We start from the raw sequence: 27936 nt of genomic DNA on the forward strand, positions 1-27936 counted from the left end.
ATATGCATATTATATACAACATGTATATATAAATATATATGCCTAGATATATATATGCCTAGATAAATATATATATAAATACATATGCCTAGATATATATATATATTATATACATGTAAATATACATGTATATAATATATATGCATATTATATACAACATGTATATATAAATATATATGCCTAGATATATATATGCCTAGATAAATATATATATAAATACATATGCCTAGATATATATATATATTATATACATGTAAATATACATGTATATAATATATATGCATATTATATACAACATGTATATATAAATATATATGCCTAGATATATATATGCCTAGATAAATATATATATAAATACATATGCCTAGATATATATATATATTATATACATGTAAATATACATGTATATAATATATATGCATATTATATACAACATGTATATATAAATATATATGCCTAGACCCCCCCCCACCAAAAAAAATATCTATAAGGAAACAAACCAATAAGTCAGAACGATTATTTCTTGGTGGATGAAATTATAGGTAAATGTTTTCCTTCTGTGTTTTATATAATGGGCATGGATTACCTAAACACAAACAGTAATCTTTGTTTACAAAAATAATGGGACATATCTTACTATTTCCTTCTACTCCAACCCTTACCCCAGCAAGGGCCTCAGAGTAACTGAAGCCAGAAGCCCCACGGAGTCGTCGTTCTTTCTGCTGACAGAGCCAAACCCCAATACCCCATGGGCCCTGGTTATTTGCTGGACAGATGCCACCAAACCACTCTCATTGCATTAGCCTGGATGCTGTGGCCCCTAAAGGCCACAGCTTGGGCTGCTGAGGGTTGACCAACCAGCCAGTGGAACCAGTGGTGGAGACTGTGACCATAATAGTACCAGGAAGGAACACTGTGGCATCAGCAGCATGAGAAGCCCAAGATCTCCCAAGACAGATCTCTGCCTGTAATCCATGCCTCTTATGTGGCAGCATGTAATTTAGGCCAGCAGTCTTCCTCAGGTGGGGCTGAGGTTGGGGATTAGTCTGTGACAGGGTCAGGCTCAGACAGGGTCTAGGTCAGCCCTTAGTTGAGTAGTCTATAGCCTAGGGCTAGATTCAGGGCTCAGTCCATGATTGGGCTTAGTCTTTAGTCTGTGACCGGGAGCCAGGCTCAGTCTGTGACCAGGGTCATGTCTCTGTTGATGACTAAGTTCAGGGCTCAGTCTGTGACCAGATTCAGGCCACAGTCTTCCGTTTAGGGCTGTGTGTGACCAGAATTGCATGATCCGGGGTCAGAATTCAGTCTGTGGTCAGAGTTCAGTCAATGATTGGGCTTATGACTCACTCTTTGACCAAGATTAGGGCTCAGTCTTCTGCCAGAGTCAGGGTTAAAAGGTTAGTCTGACTCTTCTGCCAGAGTCAGTCTAAAAGGTTAGTCTGGGCTGGGGCTAGAATTCAGTCTGTGACTAAGGCTCAGTCTTAGAGAAGGATAAGGGCTTGATCTGGGCCCAGAACTAAGGTGTCAAGTTGAGATCAGCCTAATTCAGGCTTAGAACAGTATGTGACTAGAGTCAGGGTTCATTCTAAGGTGATGTCAGAGCTCAGTCAAGAGCTGGAGTAGAGGCTCAGTCAACAGCAAGAGTAGGGTTCAAGTTGGAGGATCAGGACCATGACCAGGGCTTAATCTGGCTCTATGCTCTGTTCTGAGCTCCAATAAAGAAGTTTCCGGAGGCATGGGAGCCCACAGCAGGTCAGTACACAAGAAATGAGAGCCCCCTGGCAAGCTTAGCAGGGTCTGGTGGCTGCAGGAAGTTTCCCCTGGACTGCTGAGGCCGGGTGTCCTAGAGCCTCTAACCTACATGGCTCTGCTGCTTGAGATCCCCTCGCACCAGAATAAAAATAGCCACTCACTTCAGAGCAGCTGACAGCGGGTGCTGGGCTGCCTGGGAGGAGGGGGAGCCGAAGAGAAGGAGGAGGGAGGCCTGAGCTCAGCCCCAGCTGTGTGACCTTGGGAAAGTCACTCCTCCTCCTCCAGCCCATTTCCTGAGTGGCAGAATGGGGAGTGAGGATGACATCTGCCTCAGAGGGTGAGAATGAAGTGCTGGGGACATAACATGGGAAGCTTGTTACCAACAAGAAACCCTGGAGTGAAGCCTTGGGAGAAGAAATGCTCTTTTGTGCCCTGTATACTTCCTCCTCAGGGAAGCCCTCCCGGATAACCCCCCCCTTTCACATTCCCACAATATCCTGTATCACCCTCTACACCTTCGCAGATGGTAGCCACAGCATGACCTCCCTCATGGTGGGCCTGGGTCAGGGTGACCAGGGAGAGAAAGGAAGGAGGACAGACCCTCGGTACTGTTGCCATCCTCAGGTGCCCCTGGAAAGTGAACCGAGGAAGAAGAGGAGGAAAAAGACAGGAACAAGACTTCTCTCCCTTCCCTGCTCATGGCATGTTTACTCTGAACCAAAGGGCCGGAGGGTACATGTCCAAATTTCTCATCCTTTTACAGCCAGAACCTTCCTTCCCCATCCATGCTTTGTACCTGCTGTTCTCTCTGCTTTCCAGCCAGGGCGTTTCTCTTCTTCGATTTGGCAACACGTACTCTCCTTCAAAGTAGGGGTTCAACAGTCAGCTCCTCTGTAGGGGAGAATTATCCACTGCCTTTTCAGGAGCTCCATGCTCTGTCCTCTCTCTACTGGCTGTGTAATCCCAGGGCCTCGGTTTCTTCCTCTGTCCAATGGGGGCCTCATTACCAACCTCACAGGGTTACTATGGAGAGTAACTGGGATACTCCATCTATCGCTAGCATCCTGCCTTCCTATCCCTGACCCACACAGCCTGAAGGACAGCACTGAGTTTCCAGGAGTGAGCTGGATGAGCCCTGGCCCCTGCCTCAGTATGCCCACCCCCCTCCCCAACCAAGAGTGAGGGCAAGGAGGGAGCCAGAAAGGGCCTCCAGAGACAGGGGGGCGGTTCTCCCCGACAGCTGCCCCCAGCCTGCCGCCCTGAGCCCCAGAGCCTGTTATCAACCTCCTTAGTCATCACACCAGGAGCTCAAATATAGCTCCAACTCACTCCCTTTTCAGCTGGGGTCCGCCCCCCACCCCCTTCTCCTGACAAGGCCAGGCTTGGGTCTCAGAGCCCCTTCCTTGTCCTCGCAGGAGAGTAACCACTCTCAGCCTCAGTTTCAGCATCCACTACATGGGCAGGCTGAAGTCGATGGTGGTGATGATGATTATGATAAATACAGAGCAGCCACCTTTATGGAGAGCTTGCTGTGCCAGGCTCTATGCTAAACATTTCATGTATATTATCCTGTTGAATCTTCACCAGCAAACTTAGGAGGTGTCTGCTGTTTTAATATCCCTTACACAAATTGGGAATCAGAGTGACCTCCTCAAGTAAGTCAGCAGGAGGGCTAGAAACAAAGTCCCCTGCAGGGTCTGAGCTCAGGGAGTGGGTGGTGGGAAATCCTGGGTTGCCCTCCTGAGGTAGAGGAGCCCTCTGCAGACACATTTGCATGACATTTGCCTGGGTTCCAAAGGGCACTGATGCTCCTGTCCCAGCCCTAGATGGCTGAGCCCTAGGACTGGTCCCAGAGGCCGGGATCTGCCCATCATTCCCTCCAGGATTGCATCAGAAGCTGGGTAGTCTTGGGGGCTCCCATTTTCTTTTTCTTTTTTCTTCTTTTCTTTTTTTTTTTTTTTTGAGACAGGGCCTTGCTCTGTCACCCAGGCTGGAGTGCAGTGGTGTGTGCGATCTCGGCTCGTTGCAACCTCCACCTCCACCTCCCAGGTTCAAACAATTCTCCTGCCTCAGTCTCCCAAGTCTCTGGGACTACAGGCATGTACCACCACACCCGGCTCATTTTTATATTTTTAGTGGAGATGGAGTTTCACCATGTTGACCAGGCTGGTCTCAAACTCCTGACCTCAGGTGATCTGCCCACCTCAGCCTCCCAAAGTGCTGGGATTACTGGCACTTTGCCAGTACTCCCCCGGCCCCAGGGCTCCCGTTTTCTTATTTGTAAAACAGGAGTCAGAGGATAAGACAGGAAGAGTTCGAATCTTCCTTTTTCTGGTAACCTGAGCATCACCACCAGATCTACTCTCACATCCTCCCTGACTGCTACCTCCAACTCCAACACTACCTGTTTCATTAACACAACACCGTCATCAGTATTGGTACCATCATCACCTCTACCTTTGCCATCACCATCACCTCCACCACCTTCACCACCACCACTGCTAGCCCCCTACTTCCATCATCACAATTACATACATCATCACATCCATCACGACAACTGCCTTCCCCGTCACCACTGTCGCCATCTCCACTATCACTGTCCAAAGACCTTTCTACCCCAATACCCTAATGTGGCCTGAGTCTCTGCCCCTGCTGGCCTGAAAATACAGACTAGACCTACAGACAGCCAAGCAGAGGTAGGAAGTGCCTTCAGGAGAGGAAAGTGAGGCATCTGCCTTCATGTAGGAGACTGCACAGGCCCATGCAGATGCTCCATGTTGGTTAACAGGGAGCTCTGCACACAGAACTCTGAACATTTTCTGCCTAAAGTGGGTGGGATCACTCCTCTCTAAGACATCAGAAACAGAGATCCCACAGCCATCCCGGCCCAATCTGACCCTCATCACCCATTCACTCTTCTAATTCATTTATTCATTCAACAAACTCCCGTAGGCCCGTTGGGGACCATGCCCTGGGCTGGGTCCTGGCTGTAGCAGTTCTCAGGCCTATTTTTAACTCTCGTCAGTCTGTTACCCCACTGCTGGGCCCTTCTCCACCCAAGTTCCCTTCCCCAAGATAGCCCAAAGGGCTTGTGCTAGTCTTGGGTCACTAAGTTTTCTCACTGAAACACAGGAGACCTTCTCAGTTCACCAGGTGACCTTGAGCAAGTCCCCCTCCCAAACCACACCCAGTGAATACTGGAGAGAGGAAAACTGACAGAAGCCGGGCTGGGTTAGGCCTGGCTGTGGGGACATCTGAGAGCAGCTAGGTGTCTGCAGAAGAGGAGGGGCTGGTGCTGAGGCCTGAGATGGGAAAAGACTGCAGTGGCTGGAGCCTGAGTGTCTGGTCCTGGGTTGGGAAGGATAAAGCCTGGGACTGGCAGTAGGAGTGGGGAGGGTGGCACCAAGACCTGAAAATGGGGCAAGGGTGGGGGCCAGGGCAAGCTCTGAGCTGGCAGGGAGTCAGGAAGGTCACGGGATCAGGGCAAGAACTCAGTTGTCTCTGAGGCCCTGGAGAGGGTGCAGACCTCTGAACCACCTGTCCTAACTTAAGGCAGGTGTGTTAATGCCCCTCCCTGGAGCAAAGGGCTGGCCAGGCCTACGGCAGAAAGGTGGAGGTAGACAGACAGCTGCCTTCCTTCTGCCAGTTGGGACCTGGGCCAAACAGATGGGTACACTCTCCCCTCCCCACTCCATGGCTGTTCCAGCCTCAGCAGCCAGTTTGAAGGATTCCCAGGGGGTAGCCACCTTGCTCCGGCCTCTTCCAGGCTGGGAAGTGGGAGCCTGTGCCTTTAAATTCTCAGCAGGTTGAAATGGCTGATGACATCACTGGTTCCCGGGAGCAGCAGAGCTGGAGCAGGGGCAGAGCTGGAGCCGGAGCCGAGGGAGTCCAGGCTGCCCGGGGCTGCAGACATGGAGGGCCAGAGCAGCAGGGGCAGCAGGAGGCCAGGGACCCGGGCTGGCCTGGGATCCCTGCCCATGCCCCAGGGTGTTGCCCAAACTGGGGCACCCTCCAAGGTAAGACCCCTGAGACCCAGTGACCCCCCTTTCCTGATCCCTGGTTCCACACACCCCCCCACCACATACACTGCAGGCACCCTGGTGCTCCTGACTGAGGGGCTGGTACTTTCCTCTGCTCAGCGAGCAGGGGCTAGGTGAAGAGAGCACCCCGGGGGCTGAGGGGCAGTGACAGGATGCCTGGAGACAGATGAAGTTAGCCATCTCCAGGAGCCCTTGGGAGAGTCCTGGACTGGGTATCAGAGGACCCAGCTGTGCTCCAGCTTTGCTGTGTGACCTTGGGCAAGTTGCTTTTCCTCTCTGAGCCAATGCAAAATGAGAGAGCTTGTTGCTGAAGACTAAAACTGTGACATCTGGGATGGCTAAGTTGTTAGTACTGGAGGCGGTGTGATAGTTGGGGGGAAGCCGGCACACAGTGTGACACTTGGAGCCAAGGAGGGTGCCTAAAATGCTGCCTCAAAGAACTGAGTTTGAGAAGGGAGGTGGAGGTGGAGTTTTAGGTACTCTGAACCAAGAAGGATACGGGACAGAGAAAGAACTGCGTCTCCGGAGGCAGGGCCTCCATAGGCCCTGTTACCCTACCTAGGGCCATCCTGGGGCAAGCATAGAACTTCTTCTGCCCTCCTTGGCAAAGGACACTTTATCCTGTCTTCTGGAGACAGGAGACATCAGAGAGAATAGATGGAGAAGGAGGATAGGTCCCTACAGGACTCCACGACTCCCCGCCCCTCCCACCTGCCGGACATAAAAGGGATACCTGCTTGCCTGTCCTTTCAGGTCGGAGAGAAAGTGGAGGATGTAAGAGGGCACAACCTGGGCACAGAGAGATGTGACACCAGGATCAACTTAGAATCCTGGACTTGCTCTGAATGCTAGATTCACACTTGGTGAGGATGGACTATTCCACGGGGCTAGCTGGAATTCTAGCAAATGTTGGGCTCATAAATGCAGACAATGTGAGACAAAGATTCCCCAGAATATAATGTGGCCAGGGACCCTAGACGCCATCCCTTCATTTTACAGACAGAGAAACTGAGGCCCTGGGCAGAGAGGTACTTGCCTAAGGTCACACAGAGCTGGGCTTTGAATCTACACAGCCGGTCTCAGCTCCCAGCTCTTGCTCCTGAGTGGAGCTCTGGGAATGGGTAAGAGAACAGAGAGGGCTGTAACCAAGGGATTTGGATGTTTACGGGGTGGTGGGGAACTGAGGGTTTCTGGGCATTATGAAGGAAGGGAGAGGTATTTAACAGGCTGCACCCATAGGTCTGTATCTTGACAATAGAAAATGAAAAGAAACAGGCTGCCCCCAGTGTGCCCAGACCTGGGATGTCAGGTCAGTAGCCGTGGCTGGGGGAGCTTCAGGGACTGCAGTGGGAGGGTTGCCCAGGGAAGCTGCCCAGAATGGGCAGGGTGTGGGTTCCAGCCAGGAAGGCAAGGCAAGTCCTCAGGTTCAGGTTCACACTCTGCCTCATTTGAGTCAGGGTCTTAGTTTCCCCATCTGTGAAAGAGGTTTCAGACTTAAAGGAGGGGTTAGGGTTTTGTGTCCTATCTCCTCCAAGACAGAAGTTGACCTGCAGCAGAATAGATTGAGGTGAGATAGTAGGAAGAACTTCCTTGGAAAGATGTGCCTTTCTTAGCTAGATGAAATCTGCCAGGGTCTATATGGACGTTGGGGCCCAGTGCCCTGGTTAGGGTCACTCTGAATCTTTGACTTGTCCTCCACAAGGTGGACTCAAGTTTTCAGCTCCCAGCAAAGAAGAACGCAGCCCTAGGACCCTCGGAACCAAGGTTGGCTCTGGCACCTGTAGGGCCACGGGCAGCTATGTCATCTTCCTCGGAACGACCGAGGCTGGCTCTGGCATCTCCCCGACCAATCCTGGCTCCACTGTGTACCCCTGGAGGGCAGAAAACAGCTTCTGCCCACCGCAGCTCCAGCCTGGCCCCAACATCTGTGGGCCAGCTGGTGATGTCTGCCTCAGCTGGACCAAAGCCTCCCCCAGCGACCACAGGCTCAGTTCTGGCTCCGACATCCCTGGGGCAGCTGCTGATGTCTGCCTCAGCAGGGCCAAGATCTCCCCCAGCCACCCTGGGGCCCAATCTAGCCCCAACCTCCAGAGACCAGAAGCAGGAGCCACCTGCCTCCGTGGGACCCAAGCCAACACTGGCAGCCTCTGGCCTGAGCCTGGCACTGGCTTCTGAGGAGCAGCCCCCAGAACTCCCCTCCACCCCTTCCCCAGTGCCCAGTCCAGTTCTGTCTCCATCTCAGGAACAGGCCCCGGCTCCAGCATCCACGGCATCAGGCTCTGCCTCTGTGGGACAGACACCAGCTAGAAAGAGGGATGCCCCAGCCCCTAGACCTCTCCCTGCTTCTGAGGGGCATCTCCAGCCTCCAGCTCAGACATCTGGTCCTACAGGCTCCCCACCCTCCATCCAAACCTCCCCAGACCCTTGGCTCTCTCCCTCCTTCCGAGCCCGGCCTGAGGCCCTCCACAGCAGCCCTGAGGATCCTGTTTTGCCACGGCCACCCCAGACCTTGCCCTTGGATGTGGGCCAGGGTCCTTCAGAGCCTGGCACCCACTCCCCTGGACTTCTGTCCCCCACCTTCTGGCCTGGGGCCCCCTCAGGCCAGACTGTGCCCCCACCTCTGCCCAAGCCACCCCGATCACCCAGCCGTTCCCCAAGCCGCTCCCCCAATCGCTCTCCCTGTGTTCCCCCAGCCCCTGACATGGCCCTCCCAAGGCTTGGCACCCAGAATACAGGGCCTGGCAGGTGCCTGAGCCCCAACCTTCAGGCCCAAGAAGCCCCAGCCCCAGTCACCACCTCCTCTTCTACATCCACCCTGTCATCCTCCCCTTGGTCAGCTCAGCCTACCTGCAAGAGCGACCCCGGCTTCCGGTGAGGGGGCCCTCTCCCAAGAAAGGTGGCTGGGGCTTAGCTCTGAGGTTAGCCATTCTTCCAGGGTGGATGGCGTGCTCTACCTCAGCTTCTGTCTCTGAGGAAGAGTCTTTGGGGAGGGGGTTGCTGGGCCCACTCTGTGACCCTCAGAAGATAGCATCCCCTCCTAAGGAACTTGCTGCCTCTCAGTTGATCTCCCAGGGAGAGTGTGGCAGGGGGACAGGATGCGGGGCCTCCTATGGGTCCTTCTTAGGGCTTTGGCCCACACCTGCCTCCATTTAGTTCCCCAGGGAGTCCTGTGAAAGGAAGCTTGAGGGTGAGGGAGTGGTGCCAGGACTACACCCTCATATGCCCCTGCCCGCAGGATCACTGTGGTCACGTGGAACGTGGGCACTGCCATGCCCCCAGACGATGTCACATCCCTCCTCCACCTGGGCGGTGGTGACGACAGCGACGGTGCAGACATGATCGCCATAGGGTGAGGTGGCAGGGCATGTGGACCCCCTCGTGAGCCTCTCGGGCCTTCTGGGCCCTCCACCCATGGCAGGGGCTTCCAGGGCCCCTCTCCAATCCCATGGCCACCCCGCCCCCACCCCTCCAGGTTGCAGGAAGTGAACTCTATGCTCAACAAGCGACTCAAGGACGTCCTCTTCACGGACCAGTGGAGTGAGCTGTTCATGGATGCGCTGGGGCCCTTCAACTTTGTGCTGGTAACGCACCCCTCACCCCCTGGACGGCCAGAGACCCTGCTGAATTCCTGGCTCCAGCTGTACCCTGGCTCACTGTGGGGCCCGCTGGGCCTCTGTGGCTGGGTCTGTGACATGGGTGGGTGGAGGAGCAGACCTGAAGGTGGGCGTGAGGGCGGGGGAGTTGTGTTCTGTCCCCCAGCTGCGTGGCCTCCTGCCGCAGGTGAGTTCGGTGAGGATGCAGGGTGTCATCCTGCTGCTGTTTGCCAAGTACTACCACTTGCCCTTCCTGCGAGACGTGCAGACCGACTGCACGCGCACTGGCCTGGGCGGCTACTGGGTGAGCCTGTGAACGGGCCCAGAAAGGGATGGGACATGAAGGGGGCCTTAGATTAGTTCCCCCGCCCCATGCACAGCAAGGTCCCCTTCCCATCCTCCACCCTTTACCCTGCGGCCTACCCCTCCCCATGCACTGCCCAATACCCAATCCTATTCCTCTATACCCCCGCCCTTTTCTCTCCCCACTGTGTCCTAGCGTTGTTCCTCATTTCCATAGGACCCACCCACCTTCCACCCACATCTCCTCTCTAACCCCCGCTCCCAGTGCCTCACCTCCTGGCCTAAGCCCCGCCCATGAGCCACCCGACCCTGCCTCCCTAGGGTAACAAGGGTGGCGTGAGCGTGCGCCTGGCGGCCTTCGGGCACATGCTCTGCTTCCTGAACTGCCACTTGCCTGCGCATATGGACAAGGCAGAGCAGCGCAAGGACAACTTCCAGACCATCCTCAGCCTCCAGCAGTTCCAAGGGCCGGGCGCACAGGGCATCCTGGATCATGAGTATGGGCTGGGGTGGGGCCAAATAGAGCTTGGGTGGGGCTAGTGATGGGGGTTTTTGTACCAGCTTGGGTGGGGCTTATAGAGAGAGGCAGGGCGTATGGGGGTTAGTGCCCGCCCAAACTAGTTGTAGGAACACGAAAGCAGAGAACAGTTGGATGGGGAGGGGCGGAGCCTGTAGGGTAGAGCTTTACTGAGGGGCCCGGCCTTGCTGAAGGTCAGAACCCAATTTCCTGTAGACGGGTCCCCCTGCTCTTCCTCTGCCCTTTGGTAGACTGGAGGCTCTGGCACCACTCACCCACTCACTACATCCCCTCGGGTTGGATGGGGCCTGGAAGGACCTGGGCTGAGCCCTTATCCCCCATGGACCTGTTGACACCCCCCACCGCCCCCCACATCTCTCCCATCCCCCACCCCAAACAGCCTCGTGTTCTGGTTCGGGGACCTGAACTTCCGCATTGAGAGCTATGACCTGCACTTTGTCAAGTTTGCCATCGACAGTGACCAGCTCCATCAGCTCTGGGAGAAGGACCAGGTGGGGTCCTTGTCCCCAGAAGCACACAGAGCATGTCCCAGGACACACCTGTACCTTAGGCTATGGTCCCTGTCCTCACCTGCCCCACCCCCTCCCTGGGCACAGCAGAGCCCAAGCTGTTGTCCAGTCTGCTCTCCTGGACCCCCCACAGCTCAACATGGCCAAGAACACCTGGCCCATTCTGAAGGGCTTTCAGGAGGGGCCCCTCAACTTCGCTCCCACCTTCAAGTTTGATGTGGGTACCAACAAATACGATACCAGGTGAGCTCAGTCCGAGGAGGGATGGGGAAGTGGGCTGAGGTCTTCTCGAACAGGGAGACTTTGGGAAGAGGGGCAGGAGGCAAGATGGAGGGTTGCATCTTGATCCCCAGACCCTGAAACTTGGGGTACCCCTGCTCACTGCAGTGCCAAGAAACGGAAGCCAGCTTGGACAGACCGTATCCTATGGAAGGTCAAGGCTCCAGGTGGGGGTCCCAGCCCCTCAGGACGGAAGAGCCACCGACTCCAGGTGACGCAGCACAGCTATCGCAGCCACATGGAATACACAGTCAGCGACCACAAGCCTGTGGCTGCCCAGTTCCTCCTGCAGGTGGGTTCTGGCCTCATCCTCCCTGCATAAAATCCCCAGGCCCAACACAGCATACCACTGCCCCTCACCATTACCCCTTGTACCTGCCCTCAGCAGCATCCATTTGTTATAACAGAGTGGAAATGGGGTTGTGATCTACATTTTCAGATGAGGAAGCTGAGGCTCAGACACATGGCATCACCTGCCCAGGGTCACACAGCTAGTAAGAGGAACAGTTAGGATTTGAACCCAAGTGAGTCTGGTTTCAGAGCCCGTGCCTTTTCTTTTCTTTTTTTTTTTTTTTTTTTTGAGACAGAGTCTTGCTCTGTCGCCCAGGCTAGAGTGCAGTGGCGTGATCTTAGCTCACTGCAAGCTCCGCCTCCCGGGTTCAAGTAATTCTCCTGCCTCAGCCTCCCAAGTAGCTGGGATTACATCACCTGCCACACCAGGCTAATTTTTGTATTTTTAGTGGAGACAGGGTTTCACCATGTTGGCCAGGCTGGTCTTGAACTCCTGACCTCCTGATCCACCCACCTCGGCCTCCCAAAGTGCTGGGATTGCAGGTGTGAGCTACCGTGCCCGGCCAACCTTTTTTTTTTTTTGAGACGGAGTCTTGCTCAGCCACCCCAGGCTGGAGTGCAGTGGCACGATCTCAGCTCACTGCAACCACCATCTCCTGGGTCCAAGTGATTCTCCTGTCTCAGCCTCCCAAGTAGCTGGGATTACAGGTACCCGCCACCATGCCCAGCTAATTTTTGTATTTTAGTAGAGACAGGGTTTCACCATGTTTGCCAGGCTGGTCTTGAACTCCTGACCTCAAGTGATCCACCCACCTTAGCCTCCCAAAGTGCTACGATTACAGGCATGAGCCACTGCAACTGGCGCCCTATTTTTTTTTTTTAATGCAGTCTCACTCTGTCGCCCAGGCTGGAGTGCAGTGGTGTGGTCTGGGCTCACTGCAACCTCTACCTCCTGGGTTCAAGTGATCCTCCTGCCTCAGCCTCCTGAGTAACTGGGATTACAGGTGCCCGCCACCATGCCTGGCTAATTTTTGTATTTAGTAGAGATGGGGTTTGGCCATGTTGGCCAGGCTGGTCTTGAACTCCTGACCTGAGGTGATCTGCCCACCTCGGCCTCCCAAAGTGCTGGGATTACAAGGTGTGAGCCACCACATCCAGCCTTAGAGCCCGTGCCTTTTCTACTAATCTCTAACTCCTGTCTTCTGAGAAAGGTTTAGAGCAATTTATCTTAAAATTCATTTATAGGCTGGCGCAGTGGTTCACACCTGTAATCTCAACACTTTGAGAGGCTGAGGTGGAAGGATCGCTTGAGCTCAGCAGTTTAAGACCGGCCTGGGCAACACAGTGAGACATCATCTAAAAAAAATCAAAAAAAGGCCGGGCGCAGTGGCTCAGGCCTGTAATCCCAGCACTTTGGGAGGCTGATGTGGGCGGATCACATGAGGCCTGGAGTTTGAGACCAGCCTGGCCAACATGGCGAAACCCATCTCTACTAAAAATACAAAAATTAGCCTAGCGCGGTGGTGCATGCCTGTAATCCCAGTTGCTTGGGGGGCTGAGGCACAAGAATCACTTGAACCTGGGAGGCAGAGGTTGCAGTGAGCCAGTATCGTCCCACTGCACTCCAGCCTGGGTGACATGAGCAAGACTGTGTCTCAGGGAAAAAATAAAAATAAAAATAAAATTTAGCTAGGTGGCGCACACCTGTATTCACAGCTATTTATGAGACTGAGGTGGGAAGATCACTGGAGCTTGGAAGATCTAGGCTGCTGTGAGCTGTGATCGTACCACTGCACTCCAGCCTAGGCAACAGAGCAAGACCCTGTCTCAAAAAAAAAAAAAAAAAAATTCACATATACATCATCGTTTTCACTACTAGTGTCTTAAAAATAACAAAGAAAAGATATAAAAATTCACATATGTAATAAGACCAGCAAAATCAAACTCCATGTAACATTCATTCATATTCATTCATTCATTATTTACTGAGTACTTACTGTCTTACCATATGCCAAGCATTATGAGAGTGTGTAGTGATGGGGAGGGAGAGCAAAGATGTAAAAAATACAAACCTGAACTCTTAAGTAGTTACTATAATTTAGTATTGTATTTAGGATTGAGGTTCCTGGTTGCCGACATCAAAACGGGAAATCCTAGAATCTCAGAACCAGACCTGTGAGACCATGTAGTCCAACTCCCTTTTTTTCTCTGGCGGGATCTGAGGCTCGTCATGGGGTAGGCACATGCCCCAAACCATACACAGGCTCTGCAGTGGCAGAGCAGGGTAGATCCCGTCCTTTCAGCCCTGAAACCCAACTCTGGGCTCTTCGAGTCTCTTGATCTGATAAGAGGGAGCCCAGCAGGCCAGAAAATGTTTTTCCTGGTAACTTTGTCACATGGCCAGTCAGTGGGACATTGGCCGATATCTTTAGCTGGGAATGGAAATATCCCCACGCTTGGCCTGCCATGACCTCTGGCAAAAGTGTTGGGCATGAAGATTTAACCCACAATCAGGGACCGCACCTGGAAAATCACTCCTTTTGACACCCCATCCTGTCCTTCCCGCCTCCTCCAGAACTCTGTCCCTTTAAAAACATTTCCCAGCCGGGTGCAGTGGCTCACGCCTGTAATTCCAGCACTTTGGGAGGCTGAGGCAGACGGATCACTAGGTCAGGAGTTCGAGACCAGCCTGGCTAACATAGTGAAACCCTGTCTCTACTAAAAATACAAAAATTACCTGGGTGTGGTGGCGTGCACCTGTAGTCCTAGCTACTTGGGAGGCTGAGGTAGAGGAATTGCTTGAACCCGGGAGGCGGAGGTTGCAGTGAGCCGAGATGGCACCACTGCACTCCAGTCTGGGCTACAGAGTGAGACTCTGTCTCAAAAAAAAAAAAAAAAAAAAATTCCCATTGAGTACCTACTACATGCCAGGCCCGTGTAGTGCACTTTACATATGTCATCCTTTTGAATGCCTCAGTAGGCCCTGAGATGTCCCAGTTTTCCTCCCTGTTTTACTGGTGAGGGAAACTGAGGCTCAGAGAACTTAAGTCTCTTACCCAAGGCAATGCAGTCAGAATAGGGCTCAGTAGGGGTTTTGATGCTGCAAGGCCTTGGAGGGCATTTTCAAAGGTCTACCCTTGCCCGCCCCTGCTGTTAGGAACACAGGAACAGGGAAAGAATGTGCCAGTTACTTCTGGAACAGATTGGCTCAGAAGCTGAGGGAGGGAAACCTGAAACTAGGTAAACAGGGGATCAGACAAAGATCTGGTATTGGCAACAACTCAGCCCTTCCCTGAGGGACAGAGGTGGGGTCAATATCCTGGCAGCCTGCCACCTTAGCAGCTCCACCCATTCAGGTGGCGCCCCTGGTGGGTCTGGGTTGACCTTGGGGAAAGGATATTCGTGGTTATAACTTTCCTTCATGGACTGATGACAAGATAATAGTTAGTAGCCAATTAGTACTTAGACTCAGTTGGAGAAACTGAACCTTGGGATGGTTAGAGCCTGCCCTGAGGTAACATAGCGAGTTAGTGGTAGAGCCTGGAAGTAGACTGAGGTCTCCATCCTCCCACCCAGAGCTCTTCTTGCCTGCTCAGGAATATTCAGCTTACCCCAAATACCCAGTGCATCATAGGATTTTATTGGTCTTCCTTGCTAGCATGAGACAAATCATTTATTGAGCACTTACTGGTATACTGGGAAATTTATGGGATGCTTTGCAAATGATGTCTCACTGAATCTGCTGAACAACTCCAAGAGTAAAATAAGAGTCTCTGAATTTGGCCGGGCGCGGTGGCTCATGCCTATAATCCCAGCACTTTGGGAGGCTGAGGTGGGTGGATCATTTGAGGTCAGGAGTTCAAGAACAGCCTGGCCAACATGATGAAAGCCTGCCTCTACTAAAAATACAAAAATCAGCCAAGCGTGGTGGCAGCGCCTGTGGTCTCAGCTACTAGGGAGGCTGAGACAGGAGAATCACTTGAACCCGGGAGGCGGAGGTTGCAGTGAGCCGAGATCGCACCACTGCACTCCAGCCTGGGTGACAGAGCAAGACTCCATCTCAGAAAAAGAAAGAAAAAAAAAAAAAGAGTCTCTGAGTTTGCAGATGAGGGCCCTGGCATTCAGAGAGGCTGAGGAACTCACCCAGCCTGTCAACGGCACAACCAGAGCCAAATCCAGGATCTGCTAGCTTCAAAGCTATGTTCTCACTCACTCCCTAAGGAGGCTGTGGGCAGAAGGAGCCCTGGGCTGGGAGGCAGCACAGGGCTTGGTATTTATAGTAGACCTGTTCTGCCTCAGTTTCCCAGTCTGTAAAGTGGCCCTTTGTCTCAGGCAATTTGTGCTAAGACCGAAGAGCCTTAAGTGTGTGGGATACTAGAGGATCTCCCCTGATGTGGCCCCCTGCCCCTGCCTTGCCTGGACAGTTTGCCTTCAGGGATGACATGCCACTGGTGCGGCTGGAGGTGGCAGATGAGTGGGTGCGGCCCGAGCAGGCGGTGGTGAGGTACCGCATGGAAACAGTGTTCGCCCGCAGCTCCTGGGACTGGATCGGCTTGTACCGGGTGAGAGGGGCAGTGGCGGTCAGCGACTCAGGGAAGAAAGGGGCCTGGAGGAGAAGCTGAACGGCATGGTGGGGTCACTGGCTTGTCCAGATCTTGATGCCACACTGGGAGACTGCTGGGATCAGTCATTATAGGGTCACAACACTGATTCCACAACACTGATCCCCCAGGTGGGTTTCCGCCATTGCAAGGACTATGTGGCTTATGTCTGGGCCAAACATGAAGATGTGGATGGGAATACCTACCAGGTACTTAAAAGGAGTGGGAGAGTCAGGGGAAGTCCCTGTTGCCTTTGGGACCTCAGAACTCACCTTGGGGGCTCTCAGGTGGCCTCCCTGACCCCCAATTTAGGCTTATACCCCTGGGCCCACCAGGTAACATTCAGTGAGGAAGCACTGCCCAAAGGCCATGGAGACTTCATCCTGGGCTACTACAGCCACAACCACAGCATCCTCATTGGCGTCACTGAACCCTTCCAGGTAAGTAGGCCAGACTGCTGGGCTGGGGGTGCCTAAAGACTTTGTCAAATGCCACAGCGCCTACATTCTGCTTCTTGAGCTCAGACAAATAACCTGACCTCCCAAGATCTGCCAACAAGAGAGGAAGACCTCAGGAGGTCAGGCCTCGGTGGCTGGGTTGGGGAGCAGGGCGCCCCAGTGACCAGCATTTCCCCCAGATCTCGCTGCCTTCCTCGGAGTTGACCAGCAGCAGCACAGACAGCTCAGGCACCAGCTCAGAGGGAGAGGATGACAGCACGCTGGAGCTCCTTGCACCCAAGTCCCGCAGCCCCAGTCCTGGCAAGTCCAAGCGACACCGCAGCCGCAGCCCGGGACTGGCCAGGTTCCCTGGTCTTGCCCTACGGCCTTCATCCCGTGAACGCCATGGTGCCAGCCGTAGCCCCTCACCCCAGAGCCGCCGCCTGTCCCGGGTGGCTCCTGACAGGAGCAGTAATGGCAGCAGCCGGGGCAGTAGTGAAGAGGGGCCCTCTGGGTTGCCTGGCCCCTGGGCCTTCCCATCAGCTGTGCCTGGAAGCCTGGGCCTGTTGCCCGCCTTGCGCCTAGAGACTGTAGACCCTGGTGGTGGTGGCTCCTGGGGACCTGATCAGGAGGCCCTGGCCCCCAACAGCCTGTCTCCCAGTCCCCAGGGCCATTGGAGGCTGGAGGAAGGGGGCCTGGGGCCCTGAGGGTGGGGTAGGCAGATGGGCCAAGGTGACCACTATTCTGCCTCAATCTTTTGCAAGCCCACCTGCCTCTCTCCTGCTGCTCCTCCAGCTGTATCTGCACCTGCCTCTCTGTCCTGGCCAGGGGTGGACAACTGGGGTTCCCCAAAACTCAGTCCTGGCACCTCAACTGTGACAATCAGCAAAGCCCCGCCCAGGCCCCCATCTGGGATGATGGGGGAGCTCTGGCAGATGTCCCAATCCTGGAAGTCATCCGTTAGGAATTAAATTCTCCAGCCTCACTCTCGGCTCTTTCCTACTTGTTAGTAATCTTGGGATGGGGGTAGTCAGAGGCAGGGACTAAAGAGGTAAGGGAATGACAGAACCGACATTTACCAGGCACCAGCTGTATACATTACACATGCCATCTCCTTTAGTCTGCACTGCAACCCTGTGGGATCAGTGTTATTCTTAGACCCATTTCACAGGTGAGCAAACTGAGGCCTTTAAAAGGTTATATCAACCTCTCAAGATCAGACACCAAACCATGGTTCAGCTAGGTGTCGCGGGGAGGGAATACTTATTAAGTGCTAAGCGCTGTATATGTATTGGTTCACTTAATCCTCAACAACCCTATGAGGTAGCTCCTGTTAGAGACCCCCTTTTTTTCAGAGGAGGAAACTAAGGCTTAGAGTGCAAGAGGGAGGTCCTTTGCACAAGGGCATGGAGGAGATTTGAATTTAGCTTTAGGGCTGGGCCAGGAAGGGCACAGCAGCTGTTAAAAGAAGGGGCCCCCCTGGTAGGAGGGGAGCTGAAAGCCCTCTCCAACACCCACCCCGATCCTGGATTCAGACACAGACATTCCTGTGACATCCCTAACTTCCCACCTGCTACCCCAGGCCACAGCACCCAGGCACTGGGGCTCCCCTAGGCAGGTTTTTGAGGCATATATTCTTTTTGCAACATGGACATACACGTACCTCCTCCTGGTACTGCCTGGGGCTGCTGCAGTAAGTTACCCTTTCCCCATCCCCATCTGTATGTGAAGTTCCGTGGCAAGGCCAAAGCCCAGGGCATCAGAATGAGCTTCCTGAACACCACATTCAGGCACAGAAGAGTTGTGTCATACATAGCTCAAGGTCACCCAGAACAGCAGGAGATGTGGTCCAGCATTTGGGCCTTGAGATCCCCCCATTCAGCCTCTTGATTGTCCACAACAGCCTCTGCCTTGCTTCAGTCTAACCTATGGAGGGGAGGCTGAAATTCCCAAGGCCTGGCAAAGCCATGGGCAAGGTCCAGGCTGGTGCCCAGGAAAGCTGAAACTGAGGTCACTGGCTCCAGGATTTCTGTTGTCCGTCGGGCCTCTTGGCTGCCTGGGTTAGCTGCAGGCACTGGTTGTAGAATGACACGGAGCCTCTCAGGGGCTCTGAAGGCCATGGCTGCCTCTCGTATGTGCCTTTATCCTGGAGCTGGCGTCGCCTCTGCTGAAGCCTCCGCAAGTGCCGGGCTGACACCTTTATGGCCCTAGGGTCTCTGGAACAGCTGTAAGGAGAGAAGAGTGGGGCAGATGATCAGGGCTGACAAGGATCCCACCCTACTCTGCAGACAGTGGGTCTGAGGCCCAGAGAGAGAGAGGGCTGGCGCCAGAGTCACCAGCAAGGCAGACAGGGGTGAGTTTCATAGAGAAAGGGTGTGATAAACCGGGCTGGTACCTGGAGGCCTGGGTTCTGCCACTAGCTGGCTGTGGAAACCTGAGCCAGAAGCCTCAGCCTCATCTGTGAAATGGGAAAGTTAAGAAGGGACTGGCTTTGAGAATCAGAATCCAAATGAAAGCAGAGCACAGTGGCTTATGCCTGTAATCCCAGCACTTTAGGAGGCCGAGGTGGGAGGATCGCTTGAGTCCAGGAGTTTAAGACCAAATGAGATTGTGGATTAGGAGTGAGTTAAGTACTCATTTTGCTGTGTGCCAGGCAGGGCATGACCTATGTGCATCCTGCCATTTCCTTGGTTCCTACGACCATTTTACAGACAAAGATATGGAAACTTGGAAAGGTGAACCAGTTGCCAAGATCATGTGGGAATCAAATGACAAAGCCAAGATGCGACCCACAGAGGCCAATTGCAGAGCTGGACCTGGGGCAGCAGGGGGTAGAGGGATGAGGCTATGGATGGGAGCTCAGAGGTCTCCTGATCCCTTCCCCTACCCCCTTGGCCCAAGCATCCAAAGTGGGTATAGGCAACCCACCCCTTGAGAAAAGCCCCCCATCCCTCCTGGCTCTGACATAACTTACTCTTTGCCTTCCACACAGTCCAGTGGAGGGGCCAGCTTGAAGCAGGTTGTGCCCAGCAGCTCCCAAAGCATGTTGGTAACCTCGGGTGGGCTGTGGAGCCTCAGGAAGCGTGCCAGACTGAGAACAGAGGCAGGCTCAGGCCGGGGCAGGGCCTTGCCAGCCAGGATCCCCTTCCCATGCCTGGCAACAGGCAGCCCACCCCGCAAGGGTTCAAAGGGGCCTCACTGGCGCGTGCAGTTGCAGTGGAAGAGGGACTCTTGGGCGCTGTTGAGCAGCTGGAACTTGATTTCCTGGGGCCCAATCTGGTGCTCACACTGGTCCAGGTGGTGGCGGAAGCTGCGGCAGACCCAGTGGGCACCTGAGGGGTGGATGTGGTGTTGATGGGAGCCCAGTCCACCAGGGAGGCCCCATCAATGCCTGCGCCATCCAGGAGAAACACCAGCACATGTGCTCAGTCACACACACAGATTCCCTCCATCTCATGCCTCCTGAGAGTCTTTGTGCCCTCAGTGTGCCACCCTTGTGGGAGTGCCTCCCTATCCCCAAGCCGCCAAACACAGTAGTACTGCCATGGGGGATGCCTAGAGTACTGATGGTAGTCAAAAAAGGCTTCCAGGAGGCAGAGGCTGCTAAACTGAGGGTGGGAGAGAAGAGGAGGAGAGGAGGAACAGCATGTGCAAAGGCCTCGTGGTAGGAGAGAGCCTGGTGCTTTTGAGGAACCAAGTGAAGTTTGTGAACTAGAGTTTTGACTGGGGGTAGGGTCTGCAGGGCCAAGGCTTGAGGGCCTCTGGGTGTTGGGACATCATTGGCTGAGATAAAGAGGAGTGGTGGTGAGTGCACAATGGGGCCTGATGTCAAATTCGTGGATTGTGAAAATCCTGTGCTGCAGTGTGATTTGATGGGAGAGGATGGGAGATCCCAGGAGGAAACGGGCAGGAAAAGAGGCAACACATGGCCTCCTCTAAACAGAGGCAGGGACACCCCCTCATGTCAAGAACCCCCAAGGTTAGGTTCTGAGCTCACCCTGAGGTTTTAGGCCACCCTGTGGGCCCTGGAGGCCTGTGGGGGCCACATCAAGCCTGGTAGAGACCATAGGGTCCTGGAGGGCTGTGGTGTTGGCTTTGCTGGGGTGCTTGGACCCTTTCTGCTGTGGTGGCCACTTCCGGAGGTGCTGCTTCTGTCGAGGCTTGGGAGGGGCTGGGCTCTGGGAGCTGGGAGTTGGGGAGGTGGCCCGGGAGCTCCAGGAGGCATTGTAGAAGGTCCTGGGGTGAAGGCGAGCGAGGGGCACTGTGCCATACGTCCTACAGCTGGGTGGTGGCAGTTGGTGGAAATTGGTGACTAGGAATCCCCCTTCCAGAAGCCCCCAGGGTCATCTCCGTGGAGATCAATTCTCTACCAGTCCCATCCCCCATCCCACTGGGTGAGGGACACCCAAGGAGGGTCTGCATCCCGGGCCCTCAGGAGAGGACATGCAGGATGGGACATCATTCCCTGGAAGACAGACAGATAGCTCTCCCTCACCAGGCTTGGAGCCTGGGCTCCCTCTCTGTCTGGAAAGGGACACGAGGGGGTGGCCACGTACCCGCCCCACCAGTACCACGCCACACACGCCTCCTGCTCCTCCAGCACAAAGCAGGGGATCTCCAGCACGTTGAAGAAGGCCACGCCCACGATGTCCGAGATGGAGTCGTGCTGATTCTGCAGGCATTGCTGAAACCTGCCCCAGAGCAGATACTCAGGACCCTGGGGCATGGAGGGCTGTCTGGTTCCTCCCACAGCCCACTGTGCCACTACCAGCTGGGTGGTTTGGGGTCCAAGCGTCCCTTCTTTCTGGCCTCAGCTTTCCTACCTGCACTGTGGGGTCCAAGCTGGCTGAGCTTTAAGATCCTCTACAATCCCAGTGTCTAGTTACCCAGGAACTGGGTAACTCCGCCCTGTCCCTGAGCTCTGGGCCCTCACTGCCTGCCACCAACCTGGTGTCACAGTCACAGTGGGAGATGGTGTGGAATCGGTAGTTTCGGATGCCGTAGTTGTACTGCAAGGGTGAGATGTTCTGTGGGCAGTGGTCATGTTCCCGGCAACAGAGATCAGGTCCCTGGAAGACCCCTGCAGGGAGGGGAGGGGGCACCAACTCAGCAGGGTCCTAGGCATCACGCACCAGCTATGCCCCCCGGTAGCAAGAGGGCAGAGACCTGGTTCTCACCCCAGCCCTGACACAAATGCCATGAGGGTCCTCAGACCAGTCATTCTCCCTTCTGTGGGACTCTCAGAGTTTCAAAGCTGGAAAAGAGAAGCCAAGCTGCAGCCTCTGTTGGGTAACTCTAAATGCCAGGCAGCCCACCCATAAATACATGGAAAGGTCTTCTTCGGGGGAATTGGAGTCTGCCTCCAGAGTTCCCAAGCCCACGCCCCAAATAAAACTCCAAAATTATGAATGTGTGTATGATGGAATGGCAAAGAGGCAGGGTGCAACCTTTCTCACTGGCACAAGGAGGTGTTGCCAGGATGCCAACCTGCTCTGACTCAGGTGCCAAGTCCTCCCCCAACCCTGCACACAAACGCACAGACATCTGTACTGAAAGTGCAAGAAATTCATCTATGTTTATTACCATCTAAGCAATAGCACTCTTTACTAAGCATTTCCCACATGCCTGGCACTTCCCACATCCAGGCTCACAGCCAGCCCTGAAAGGAATGCATCACCTTCATTTTACAGGTGAGGAAATAGGTTCAGAGAGGGGAAGTGACTTGCTCAGCTTGTATGTGCTGAGTTAGGATTTGCACCCAGGCCTTCCATCTCAGCATCCATTCCACTGGGCACCCCATGCCCACAAAGCCTCCTCCTGGGTAATGGCTTTTTGGCTCAGTTGACCCTGGATCCTCCCCGAGCCTGCCCAGTCCCTCGGATGGTATTTAATGAGGACTCCCAGGTTTGAATAAGACCTTCCCAAACCATGACCTCATTTAAGCAACCCATGATGAGATTCACGATTACCCCCACTTTACAGATAAGAAAATTGAGGTTCACCATGGTCAAGTCACTCCCCCAAGGACACACAGCCTAGGAGAGTAAGGGCTAGGGCTGAAGAAACCTTGCTTCCCCGATCGGACCCCCCGGCCCACACACCCCTTATGGCTCACCCAGCTCTGAGGAGTTCCCAGCAGAATCTCCAACTCCACACCACAGTGTGCCAGGCATGTTCCATCCTCTCTTCTCTCGCTGGTGCCCTCCACCAGGGACTCCACTCTGCCCTGCTGCTCGCTTCTTCCTGGCCCCTGCTGGACTCTCCTCAGGCACTCGGCATGCCTCCCACTGACTCTGAAGAGTGGCCAGTGCTCTCTGCAGCTCGGGTCCGGGGGTATGGATGAAGGATCCCTGGGCAGTCTCATGAGCACAGAGGGCACTGTAGGCTGCGGTGAGCTCCGGCTCATCCTCCCAGCTACATGCCTGCAGCCTCCTATGCGCATCCCAGCGGGCATGGATCAGGGCCAGTCCCTGAGCATCCTTGGCCAGGAAGCTCAGGGACCCCAGTGGGTTGCCAGGGATGGGCTTGGTCAAGTGGCAGGAGGTCCTGTACCAGCGGAGGGCAGGGGAGCCCCCCAGGGCCACCCCCAGGAAGCCCAGCATCCCAAACAGCCCTGCCAGAACCCCCATTCTGCACTGGCCCAGTCCAGTCAGACAAAGCCCCTGGGACGCCTGCACTTGGTGGCCCCACGAGGCCGCAGCTGAGCAGTGGAACGGAAGCGGAGCCCAGCAGGCCCGGTGCTGTGGGACCAATGAATGGAGCTGCGGGAGGAGGAGGAAAGAGGCTGGAGTATGGGGTGATCTTGGGCTTGTAACCGAATCCACCGGCCAGGCAGGATGTTGATTGGCTGAGGAGTGCACTTGCCGGGGCCCACGCCCCCATTCTGCCTGCCCTTCTCAGCGCCATCCAGTCACCTGCTGCCAGTCCTGCCTGGATTGGGACTATGGGAGCCAAAGCCCTAGGCTGTGGGATGGGGACCAGGCTGGGGCTTTCGCATCTCCTTGAAGGGAAGGAAAAGGGTTCAGGAGCTTGGGGGGGGGGTCCCCTAGAACCTACCCTTGTCACCCTTACCACAGTGGTGGCTGCCACACCCACCTCCATCAGGCTGGCAGGGGGCCATGGGCCTCTGCCAGGGCTGAGTGAAGGAGGTGAGGGCAGGGCTGGGGCTCTGAAGCTACCAGCCTGGGAGCTCCCAAGGCTTCTGAGAAAGGGAGTGCCACCTGAGGTGCTCCCCTGCCAAGTCCTGGTTCTTAGAAAGGCTCTCGGCATACTCAAGGGACAGGGTCTCAGGGCTCCCCACTTCCTAGGACTCAAAGCATGGGCCTGGCCTTGCAGCAACCCTCCTGGTCTGATAACTGGGGGAGACGCAGTGGGAACAGGCCTTGAGAGCCACATAGGGCAGGGCTGATGCTCTGGATTTGAAGGAACTATGGTCCCCAGAGTGGCAGAGAGTGGCCCAGGGTGTATGTCTGTGGCCACCTCCATCCCTGGCCACCTGGGGGGGACACAGCAGGCATCATGTGTGCCTCATGAGACAGGAATCTCTCCATCAGGAAGGGGCTATACCCAGGTATTGTTCCTGGGTCCCAAAGCCCAGCTTCCAACCATCTAATGAGGCCAGGGTGCTTACACCCATAGTTCAGATGAAGAAACTGAGGCTCAGTGAGGGTGGGAAAACCTCAGGTGACAGGCTTCAGCTGGGGAGGGTTTAGAGGATGGCAGTGCAGCTCTTGGGGGTCTGGCTGGGAGTCGGGGCTGGCCAGGACAGTGACTTGTCTGTCTTCCATCTGCCCATTAGCCTGCTGCTTCTCCAGCCTCCCCCTGCCCCAGGCTCCGTCTGAGTCTCTTCCAGGGGATGAGCCCCAGTGAGGTAAAGCCAGGGGCAGAGCTGGGGAAGGGGAGCTCACTGTGTGGCAGAGGGGGAAGGGGGCTGCAGGGTGGGCAGGTCCATCTCTGTAGCTTCAGAACCAGTCTGGGCCTGTGGCTCAAAGGGTCATAGCTGGGAACAATGAAGAGAAGGGAAAGAGGTGGGGGTAGTCCAGGGACCAAGCCCCTTCTCCCCAGAGGTTGAGAAAGGGGGTGTGGAATACAGTGAGTGGTGGCAGAGGAGGTAGACCTGGGGTCCTCAAGGGCAAGGATGTAGCTGAACAAAGGTGAGTCCCTCTGTGAAGAGTTCTGATGTTTGAAAAACCATCATGCTGAGACTTCCTCCCATCATAGGAACTGCCACCCACCTCTGCCCCCTTTTCCACGTTGCTGAGCCCTTCCCTGTCCATCACCTGGGGAGGCTGGGAGGTATGATACGAGGAGCCAAGCTTTCGAGGTCAGGCAGGTCCAGCTTGGGTTTCCACACAGACCCTAGGCTTGGAAATCTTAACTTCTCTGAGTCTTAGTTTCCTCATCTGTATCATGGGCATAATCACAATAGTCACTCCACAGTATGTTGGGTAAGATTCCCAGCACAGTTCCTGGCACCCAAAACCCCATCACTAAAGCCTCAGGAGACCCCTGGCCAGGAAGCAGTTTACTCAGGAGAAAGCAAGTCCCAAGATTTTGGGGCCACAGAATCTGTGATATCTGAGAGCTTGGGCTGGATGGCGACTGTGGGAACAGTGGCCAGGACACCACCTTCCTGGGTCACTCCAGGCCTGTCCCTGTCCCTTTCTGGGAGTCACTTTCCCCGTCTGTACAGTGAGAAGTACAGTGGAGTTGGCCTTTGAGGTCTTTTCCAGTCTGGGTCCCAAAGAGCAGCAGGCTGGGGCTTGCCCAGGCCTCGAGGGAGGGTGTCACTGAGCTTTCTGTCCAGACTCCACCCAGAGACATGTCAGTCAGCCACAGGACAGGCTCAGAGTCCTGCCTCCCACCAGGGTGTCCCTCAGAGGCCCTGGAGCAGAGGGGCCAAACCAGCGAGACAGGAAGGCCTGGATCCTGCAGACGGAAGAGGGTCTGAGGCTTTTCTCTGGCCCTCCACCTGTCTGGGTGAGGCAGGGTGCATAGTGAGTGCCAATGGGGAGTAGGGGTGGGGGTTCATGAGAGAAGGAGGGGCAGAGCCTCTCCTTCCTCCCTGAGTGATCGTCTAACCCTGTCTCTCACCATCCGTCCCCAGCACACATTGTCTCCTTTTTAGCTTCTCTCCCATCCCTCTGTCTCTTGGTCTCTTTCTCTCTCTGGGTTTGATTCTCATAATTTCTTTCTGCCTCCTCCAAGCCTGTTCTCTCCATCTTTCTGTCTCCCTCTCTAACTGTCTATCTGATTTTCTCTCTCCATTTTTTTCTGTCTCTCTTTCCTCTGTCTCTCTTTACAGTTTTTCATTGTCCCCTTCTGCTTCATTCTCCCTCGCCCTCTCTCTCTCTCTCTGTACCTTCTTACCTCCCTGTTTCTCTTTCTCATATTTCTGTCCTTCCATCTCTATGAGTATCTCTCTGTGCTTCTCTCTCTTTCCCTCTTTTTTCCATTGCTTTTTTTTTATTTTTCTTCTGAGACAGAGTCATGCTCTGTCACCCAGGCTGGGGTGTAAGGGCGCAATCTTGGCTCACTGCAACCTCCGCCTCCCAGATTCAAGCGATTCTCCTGCCTCAGCCTCCCAAGTAGTTGGGATTACAGGCGCCTGCCACCACACCTGGATAATTTTTGTATTTTTAGTAGAGACATGGTTTCACCATGTTGGCCAGGCTGGTCTTGAACTCCTGACCTTGTGATCCGCCCACCTCGGCCTCCCAAAGTGCTGGAATTACAGGCATGAGCCTGTAACCGCGCCCAGCCTTTCACACTGCTTTCTTAATTTCTTTCTTTCCCTCCCTCATTTCCTCCCCTGTCTCTCAGTTTTCCTCTTTCTGTTTCACTGTGTCTTTTGGTTTTTCTCCTTTTTTCCCCTCACCACCTCCTCTAGCTCTCATTTCCTTCCTCTCTCTCATTTTTTCCCTCTGTCCTTTGTTTTCCTCTCTGTGTGTCCGTGTGTCTGTGTCTGGGTCTCTCTCCCTCTCTCCGTGTTTCCACCTCTCCCTCTCTCCTAATTCTTCTCTCTTCTTCCTTTCTCTGCTCTGTCCCCTCCACACCGTGACTCCAGGCCCAGGAACACAGAGGGCAAACCTGCTAACCCCGTGTGCCCTGCCCTTTCCCATTCATGTTTTCCCAGACATGACTTCACCTGAAGCTCACTACCCCTGCCCCTCCCTGAGGAGATAGGCAGGGTGGGGCTTCTCATCCCATAGTCCCATAGAGGTATGGAGTAAGGCCCAAGAAGAGGAGTGACTTGCTCACCCAGCAGATCCAGAGAGAAGCCAGCTTCGACTTCCCTGGCATGTGAAGAAGGCCTCCCTGGGACCTGGGAGTCTCTTGGCTCTCCCACAGCCTCCTAGCCTCAGGCCTGCCTTCCCCAGTGGCCTGAAGGGTGCCTTCCTTCTGGCCCATGGAGCTGGCACTCCCAGCCTTACCCAGGGGCCTCTCTGTGGCTCTCTATGCCAGGAGAATGGGGTGGGCAGTGCCTAGCTCCAGAGTATTCTGTGTCCATTCAAAAACAAGTAGTTACTGAATCTACTATGTGCCAGGCACAGGTTGAGACTCTGGACACAGCCTGCGAAAGAGAGGAAGGGAGAGGGGAATAGAGCAGTCAGGAGGGGTGGAGAGGGAACTCATGCCCCGGGAACTGGGATCTGGCAGCCACAGAGAGGGGCCAGGGCCTGGGTGTCAGCTGGGTCCTCTAGGAAACTGCTGCCAAGCTAGAGTTAGAAGTCCAACAGATTTATCAGAGGAAATGCCTATGAAAGATAAAGGGGGAAGAAGCAGGACTGGGCAGGGAAAGCCTTCCGACTGTGTTTCAGATCTGACATCTATGGGAAGAGAGGGGAAGGAGGGTTGGTTGAGAAGAGCCTCATGTTGAAGTGCCACTCTGAAAAAGTCTCAGCCAGCCAACAGGGAGCTCTGGTGCAAAGACTGCCTGTAGAAGAGTCCCAGTTGGGCAGAAATGGCCAAGCCCTAGTGTCCCAGCTGTGCCCAGATGTTGGCTGGGGGGCTTCCCAGGAAGACAGTGGCCTCTGCTTTGCAGATCCTGATGGTGCTGTGGCTGGAGGTTGTTAGAAGACTGCTGCCACATCTGGGAACGTACCCACCCATTTGGCTGGGGCAGCCCCCACTGCAGACCAGGAGAGGAAACCCAGTGAGACAGACAGAATCTGGCATCTGGGGAGGAAGCCCAGAAGGCAGTCTTCTTCCAGGAGATCCTAGGGTTATGGAGTACAAATCTATTGCTACAGGACCATGCCTGTAAGATTTCCAGGTAGTTCAGCCCCTAGCATACCTGCCGTCAATGAAACCCAGCCCTAAGTATGAGGGAATAAAGAACGAGACACAACTTGTGTCTAAAACTAAACATCTCAGTAGATGGGAAGAAACACATTATTCAATTCAATAGCTTATTAAACTAGAATAAAAGAGAGAGACAGAGAGAGATGGGGAGTCAGGGACACTACAAAAATCATTCTAGGTCACAGAACAACATTAGAAGCTGGGGTGGTTTAAAAAGATGTGCAGAAATTCTTTGATACTCCTCCTTTCAAATGGTGGAGCCTAATTCCCCTACCTTGAGTATGAGCTA

General features: G+C 54.4%; 2 protein-coding genes across 6 annotated transcripts in view; one reads left to right on the forward strand and one right to left on the reverse strand.

Moving 5' to 3' along the window:
• Nucleotides 1–17328, forward strand: part of INPP5J (inositol polyphosphate-5-phosphatase J) — a 27135-nt gene extending 9807 nt beyond the window's left edge. The window contains exons 1-14 of one of the 5 annotated variants that reach the window (XM_032139970.2): nt 2448–2484; nt 5555–5768; nt 7495–8663; nt 9028–9141; nt 9265–9373; nt 9573–9689; nt 10010–10185; nt 10606–10717; nt 10869–10978; nt 11123–11306; nt 15730–15867; nt 16038–16115; nt 16242–16346; nt 16544–17328. In XM_032139970.2, the coding sequence (XP_031995861.2) occupies nt 2456–2484; nt 5555–5768; nt 7495–8663; nt 9028–9141; nt 9265–9373; nt 9573–9689; nt 10010–10185; nt 10606–10717; nt 10869–10978; nt 11123–11306; nt 15730–15867; nt 16038–16115; nt 16242–16346; nt 16544–17050 (3162 nt within the window). In that variant the 5' untranslated portion in view covers nt 2448–2455 and the 3' untranslated portion in view covers nt 17051–17328. Of the gene's footprint in view, nt 1–2447; nt 2485–5554; nt 5769–6115; nt 8664–9027; nt 9142–9264; nt 9374–9572; nt 9690–10009; nt 10186–10605; nt 10718–10868; nt 10979–11122; nt 11307–15729; nt 15868–16037; nt 16116–16241; nt 16347–16543 lie in introns of those variants that run through there. The other 4 variants (XM_058431288.1, XM_032139972.2, XM_032139973.2 and 1 more) reach the window with 4 other exon arrangements.
• Nucleotides 17329–17437: 109 nt separating this feature from the next.
• PLA2G3 (phospholipase A2 group III) lies at nt 17438–23126 on the reverse strand. Its single transcript, XM_032139264.2, has 7 exons — nt 22459–23126; nt 21291–21423; nt 20900–21034; nt 20341–20624; nt 19543–19675; nt 19318–19434; nt 17438–18568 (listed from the first exon to the last, which is right to left on the reverse strand). The coding sequence occupies exons 1-7, from the start codon at nt 22970–22972 to the stop codon at nt 18355–18357; spliced, it is 1530 nt and encodes a 509-aa protein (XP_031995155.1). The 5' UTR covers nt 22973–23126; the 3' UTR covers nt 17438–18354.
• Between the last annotated feature and the right edge of the window lie 4810 nt (nt 23127–27936).

This window comes from Hylobates moloch, unplaced genomic scaffold (assembly GCF_009828535.3).
Source record: "Hylobates moloch isolate HMO894 unplaced genomic scaffold, HMol_V3 SCAFFOLD_19, whole genome shotgun sequence".
In the NCBI taxonomy this organism is placed as follows: Eukaryota; Metazoa; Chordata; class Mammalia; order Primates; family Hylobatidae; genus Hylobates; species Hylobates moloch.